We start from the raw sequence: 7500 nt of genomic DNA, 5'->3' as shown, positions 1-7500 counted from the left end.
GTCTAAGGGAAAAGGCTTTCTAAAGATTCAAAGATCCAAAGTTGATTGAAGACTGATAATATGAAGATAAGAGGAATTTGTTTTTAAATTTGTGGCGGTATTATAATTTCATAAGGGCATGTAGATTTTCTATTTCATATGTAATCCTCTGGTATCATAGTGTAGTGTATATATGCATTTGTGACTGCATTTCATTTTAATAGTTGCTTGATAAAGTATGATAATACACGATTTTATTACATTTATCTGGGAATCAAGATATATACACATATACATACAAACACAAACACACACACACACACATATATAAATATATATACATATATATGTGTGGTACAGACATAATGATTGCATTGCCATTGCACGGTGATTGTAATGTAAGATTCCTTATATGCATTACACTTTTGTAGTTTTAATGATTTATGAGATCTAAGTGCAAGTGATAAAAAATCACATTATGGATACATCATAAAATTCAAGTGGAATTCTGTCTGTTAATTTTATTTACAATAATTAAATGAGAATTCTGATAGTAATGAGGATATAATTCACAGCTACAAAACTTTGTTATGATGGTACAGATATCAAATATATTGATACTGAAACAAGTAACACCAATGGAGGTGATAAGTAAACTAGGATAACGGTAATGATATTAAAGTTGATAACGGCGATGACAATACAGTAATAATATCAACATTGTATGTAATGAAGAAAATAAAGAATTGTTTTACTATTGAAGCACTGGTATTAATAACATATTGCAGCTACCAAGATTAAAACAATATGTCATCCCATACTTATGATAATAATATCTATGATATTGTTGTGTTTGCTGATTGAGACACGTACCTTACCTCATAAAAGGACATCTCGGTGCCACCGCCAGATTGGTACGTTCTGGATCGAGTGTAGGTTGTAATAGATTTGTGGAGAGGAGCTACAGCTGTGTATGGATGTGTATGTGTGAGTGAAGTGTAGTTGGGCAAATGAACCGAAGTTGGCGTGGTTTGAATCCCGAGGAGAAGCGTGTAGAGATGCTTCATCTTTACTTCAGGGTTTGGATTTTTTGCCCTTTATGATCTGAAATTAGAATGGACTTAGAGTCTTGTTCAGACTTCCTTCTTACAAATAGTCAGGGACTTATCAAAGAGATGTATTTGAAAAATATTTATTTATTATATAAAAGCAGAAATAAAACAGAAAACGAAACACAAGCGCAGGAAAACAAGCACTAATACACAAGACCAAGACATAAAACACAGTGAAGAGAAACACAAAAAGATAACTAAAAAGTAGAGAACCACCTTTTCTCACGTAAACAGAACTTCACTTAGTTCCCGTATTGCCAAGACCACAATTTCTCGTCACAACAGCCACGAGAGTCCAGCCCTGGAACTCCCTTATGGGAACTTTTCTTATAGCGTTTGCAAAATAAAAAAGGTTTTCTGAAATTATCAGTCTTACTATAATCATTAAAAGTAGTTTTTAAAATTTTGTTCATAAAATGAAGAATAAAAGTTTTATGAAATAAATGAAATAAAAAAAAAAGCCAAAATATTTCTAATTTCAGATAAAAGACCTGAAAGATAAAATAGATTGTAAATTTCTCCTTTCTGTAATTTATTTCTTTATGGTGGGTGGTCTTTCTCTTCGTCTAAGGTTCAGTCTAACACACCACACGAAGAATGCTTCTTAAAAACAAACTAAAACACAAGAAAAAACAAATAAAAGACGAGCAAAGACAACGAAGACGCGCAGGTGAGACTCTCCAGGTGGACTTCCCGTTTTCTATGGCTCGCAGCTTCCTCACCGCCACGAGCATCCTCGCTCCCGGGAGATGAAAGCAAGGGTTTTGGGCGACCTGGAAGGCGTGCGAGGCTGCAACCTCCGCCGTGGAGCGAGGGTGGACGCCGTCCTTCATCTCGTAAGGGGTGAGGGGGGGGGGGGCAAGTGCAGGGGGCCGTGGGGGTGTATACAGGCGGTGCACTACAGTTAATCACTGCAACCATCGTCCGTTATATTTTTGCCTCTGTGATGATGGTGCTAATGTGATGAATAGGATGATACTAATGGTAATAATAGTGTTGATATTTATATAAATACTATTAAAATGATAGTAACGAAAACAATTTTTATAGAATAATAATAAGAATGGAAGTAATAGTAATATTCATAATTATGATATTGATAGTAATAGTTACAGTAGTAGTAGTAGTAACAATAAGAATGATAATAATAGTAATAATTAGAATCTCTCAGAGAGCGCATACCTCCTCAAAGGCATTAGGGTCACTGATGCAATAAAAATATATTTGAAGAATTACATTAAAATCCCCTTTCTCAAGTTCACTGGTGACGTCTGTAAACATAACCTCCTTGGCGGAGCTAATATAAGTTAATGATAATAACAGTTACTGATGCATTTACTAAAAAAAAAATCCTGGATCCAGATCATGATCCAGATCACCAAAATTTAATGGCATCTAAGTTAGACTAAGACGCAACTTTGGTAAATATTTCATAAAAAGTTGTTCATAACTTTTTGAGTTATCTTGCTAACCAATCAACAAGCAAACAAACTAACCAATGCTACCAAAAACATAACCTCCTTGGCAGAGGTAACAATAACAATAACTAGAAGCACTCAGAGAGCGCATACCTCAGCCAAAGCAATAAGGTTAACTATTAGTATCATTACCATTTCCATTACCTAGGGAATTTTTAATTGATTGCGTAATTAACCCTACTGCCTTAGCTATTGGGATAACTATGCAATTATTTAAAAAGTCTCTGGACCCCGATCATGATCTAAGACACGCCTCTGATTAAAAAAATCATACAAATCTGTTCATAACTTAGCTATCCTGTTAACCAACCAAACAACCAACAAACCAAGGCTACTAAAAACATAAACTCCCTAGCGGAGGTAATAGAAATATCAGTAATAGTTATGACAATAATAATATTAATGATAGTGATAACGATAGTAATGATCACGATAAAAGTAATAATAATGTAATTATATTAATAACTGTGATAGAATAATAATCATAAAAACAATGACAACAAAACAGCAATAATACTTATCATCATAGTAATAATAATCAACATCAGAATAATGGTAATAGTAATCATAACCAAAAAGAAGAAAAATAAAGTATTAACAGAAAATTGTAAAATGGCAAAAGCATAGATAGTAATAATAGTGATAAACATAATGGACGTGAACTCCGCTTTCCTAGAAATCCTAAGCTTTGTTTCCTTTACCTCAATCCTTTAGTCATCCATTCTTTAATTTTCTTTCTGTCCACCAAGCCAAAACCGTCGCCCATCATTAACCTTTCTGTCCGGATCATCTCCGTTTTCTGGTTCGAACTCCTGGGTTTCCACCGTGACTTACTATACTGCATCTCAGCGGTTCTACTCCATCTCTGCCGTTGTCTATTTGACAAATTTCATCTAAAAACCTGAAATCATTTGAGGAAACATCAGTCGAACCCGAATTGGTTAATCACCTCTTGTGACGTCATCAAAGCTTCTCACATATTTCTGGGATTCTCATTTTGCTGGGCACACCAAGGGAGGTTTCCGTCAAAACTACTTACTATATCAAATTCACTTACTGATGAGTATTGTCAATAATATAAAATGGCAAAGTAAAACTGGGAATGACCATTACCTTTAAACTTAGATGCAGTGCAGATAAAGCATGATATTGATGTCCTATGAGACAGTAACAACGTTATAATATGAGAAATTTTATAGGTGTCCAGGATAACTGATAACCAAGATCAGAAAGAAAAGGAATCTGAGACGTAAGATAATGATATAAAAACTCTAAGCAGATAACTCCCGACTTTTACACTATTATCACACATCTAATAAAATTCAAGACAGGAAAACCCTCTCGTGTAGTTTTAGAATGCATTTATCTATGCTGTTTTCTCCTTATCATCTCGACATGCACTCAGTCTAGCTTGGAAGATGAAACAGCCCATTGGTATATGAAGGCCTTGCAGCAAGAAAGCTCCGTCGAACGAGGAAGACCCAAAAACAACCATGGCAGGTACGAAATGAAGGGTCTTTTATGGTTTATTTGAGGTGATCTGCTTGGTACGGAATTCAGTGTATTTTCAGGAGTACTAACTTTATAGTTAAAACTTGAATTTGAAATAAAAGATGCCGTAAAGATACAGAAGGCATATCGAATAAATTAGGCAAATGATTATGGTCTACCCAGTACGCTGCTTTTCAGTCTTTCTTTATGAATTTATTAATCCAAAGCACGTGTTCCTTTAAACTAATATTACTTTACAACATGAATGTAAATATTAGTTGGGTAACATAATATATCTATGTATCGTCTTTACTTATATGTATGATATGAATTGTGAACAAGTGGCAAAGTCTAAAATGTAATATCGATGACATTACCAAGTTTGCTCCTATTCCTAGATTTATAACCTTGAAGATTATGATATTTTATAGCATAAATAAACGTTTTAATCTGTTGTCGAATTTCTCATCCAGGTAACGCAAAGAAAAGGAATCAGCTCAAAGATGGAGAAACTACATACCTCATCAACCAAGGTTCCAATTCATGTTTGAGTGTCACGGAGGGATCGAGTCCTCACGACGCAGTGGTGTCGACTGCGAAATGTGCCAACAGTCAGAGTCAGCAATGGATCAAAGCTGGCGGTCAGTGGCTGTGGGGAGGAAACACAGCTTACTGTTTAGTGCCTATTGTTGGGACAAATAATGTAGGTCTGGGTGATTCAAACTCTTCCACAATTTCATGGGTCTACGATGAGGATGAGAGGATATGCCTTGGATCAAATGCACTAGAAGATCCAAGGACAAAAGTTATACTAAATCTCCCAAATAATGATTTAAACCAAAAATGGTGGATCGAAACTGTGAACTCAGAACCAGAATTCCTCATCAACCAAAGCAGCAATACGTGTGTTGGTGTACGCAGTGGTTCAAGACCAAGTGATGCCGTTGTAGGAATGATGCCAAATAGTGGAGACAACCAGCAGGTGTGGTTCCCTGTTGGTAATTCTTGGCAATGGGGAGGGGATCGTGCCTATTGTCTCGCTCCAGACTACAACACACGGTCTGTCAAGCTAGAGGACACCGCTAGTTCTACAGCATCCTGGTACATGGATGATGCAGAGAGGTTTAGGATTGGCGCTGATGCTCTGGACGTGCCTCGGCCAGAACCTAGGACAACGGTAATTTTGTATTACCCAAATGATGGACTTCACCAAAAATGGTGGAAGTTTTCTGATTTAAAGGCAGGCCTAGAAGGAGCTAAGCCGGCTGTGTACCCATTCCTTGGTAGTGATGAGACGACATACAATCAGGAATTAACGCGTGGACTCTTAAATGAGCTGGGTTCAAAGTCAGAAACTCTCCTCTATCCTCGGGATGTGGTTACTTTCCCTGGTACAGTTGACACTAGCACGCCAAGAGTCACAGAAAAGGTGACTCTAGATCTATCTGTTCTTGGGCAAGTCAGAGATTTCCGAATGACAGTTCCCAAAGACTGGCAGCTCACTGACCTGTACCTAGCGGAGGGAGACGTGTGTCAGGTTATTCTGCCTGAAACTTTATCAGAGGCACAAGCACTGCAGATCACTGTTCGCATTGGTGCACACATTGACTGGCTTCAGCCTAATTCACCGAATGTTTCTAATAAATACTTTAGACGCATGCCCAAAGTTTCTGAGGTTTTCTATGTCAAACCAGGTGTGAATGAGATCAGGAGTCAGTATGGAGGCAACATCATATTTGTGTTCAATGAAGGGGAACATTTCACAGTCGATGTTGATGTCACGAACGTGGTCGAAGCGCCATACTATCGCTATGGACAGACATCGAATGCAGAATGGGAAACTATCAAAATGAGAGATGCTCCACAGACGATAATGGAATCAGATAAATGTGTGGTTGTTCTTGCCACAAAGGATGCAAGAGAAATAACCAGTCCTGACGAACTGATGTCTCATTATGACGAAATTATGGGAATGTTAAATTACGCTGCAGGTTTTGATGAGTCGGAAGATCCACCACGCGGTAAACAGTGGCTGGTTAATGATGCTCAGATCACAGCTGGATCAGCCCACGCTGGATTCCCGGCTATGTTTTGGCGCGTATATTATAACATGGCTGATAATAGCACTCCCTATGACTGGGTAAGTTGGCATGAACTTGGACACAACTACCAGCAAAGGCCATACTGGGCAGGAGTTTACGGTGTGGAATCTACAGTCAACTTATTTTCACTGTACATCCAGGAGCAGCTGTTCGATAGTGACAGATTGGAAGAGCAGAATAGTTACGTCACAGCAGCTGATAAAGTAGACAATGGAATGACCTTCGACGAGGGAGACGTGTGGGATCAGCTGGTGTTCCTGATGGAGATCAAGCATGCCTTCCCATTAGGATGGGGAATGTTCCGTCAGCTCAACCGTACAACTCGAGCTCTTTCTGACGACGAGGCCAACTATTTGACACAAGATCGTCAACGGCAGATCGACCATGTGTACAAGAACCTCAGCAAGAGCGTGGGCTACGACCTAGTCCTTACCTACGAGCGCTGGGGTCTGAGCTTAAGCCAGGAAGCCAAGGACGAAATAAAGCAACTGGGTCTGGAGAAGGCGCCGGGAGACCTCTCTCACCGACCCACCGAAAAGCCGTGTAAAGTAACAAGTGTATCTGATGCTCGGAATTATACACCGTGTGTCTCTCCTTGACATATACGAGAGAAAAAAAGAAAATCTATACACATACATTCATGAGATATAGACATGAATTAATCTTGTTGACTCACACACCCAATATTCTACTAATGGCTTCAGAATGACAACGTTATTTGTTTATATTACTTCATAAATTATTTATTCATGTATACTGGTCATTTGGGCTAGTATATCTCTTAATCATAAAGGTTTGAAGCGCGGGTTATTTTTGAAGCAGAATTGAATAAAGACAGTGATGTATTGCTATATTACCACCATACAGAGAAGAAAAAATCTTTAGAAGTTGTCGAGTATCCTAATCAGAAGTCTTCGGACTGTCTTCAGCTGTAATACAATAAAATTTCTTGAAGGACATTATGTACAATATATGATAGCAAACAGAATATTAAGATGGAGGATGCATTTTAAGAATCAGAACAGCATCTTCAGTCTGATTAAGAGAAACGAACCTAAGATTCATACCGAGGATTTACAATGGGTATTCTAACTAAACACCAACGGTATATGTTATATCCTAGTATGGTAAATATCCTCCGTAGCATATAATTTTTAACAATAATACTATGCAATTCAGGATGTAATTTTGTATTTTTTTCTAATGTATTATAAAGAAATTAAGATTCCTCCTAAAAACTGAAATCGATGAATTTCGTTTTTCTATCCATTCATTTCAAGATCATGTCGTTGAGAGCCTATCGTATGTCGTGAACCTATATCATGTTTAGAAGTAAAT

At 37.6% G+C, this 7500-nt stretch overlaps 1 protein-coding gene across 1 annotated transcript in view; it reads left to right on the top strand.

Moving 5' to 3' along the window:
• Nucleotides 1-3950: 3950 nt before the first annotated feature.
• LOC113823855 (uncharacterized) overlaps nt 3951-7500 on the top strand; it is a 3651-nt gene continuing 101 nt past the window's right edge. The window contains exons 1-2 of the mRNA XM_027376567.2: nt 3951-4069; nt 4534-7500. The exon at nt 4534-7500 is cut by the window's right edge and continues 101 nt beyond it. Coding sequence (XP_027232368.2) covers nt 4063-4069; nt 4534-6761 — 2235 coding nt within the window. The 5' untranslated portion in view covers nt 3951-4062 and the 3' untranslated portion in view covers nt 6762-7500. The remainder of the gene's footprint in view (nt 4070-4533) is intronic.

This window comes from Penaeus vannamei, chromosome 19, assembly GCF_042767895.1.
Source record: "Penaeus vannamei isolate JL-2024 chromosome 19, ASM4276789v1, whole genome shotgun sequence".
NCBI lineage: Eukaryota > Metazoa > Arthropoda > Malacostraca > Decapoda > Penaeidae > Penaeus > Penaeus vannamei.
The sequence above is the reverse complement of the archived record's forward strand: the minus strand, read 5'-3'. Positions and strand labels throughout refer to the sequence as shown.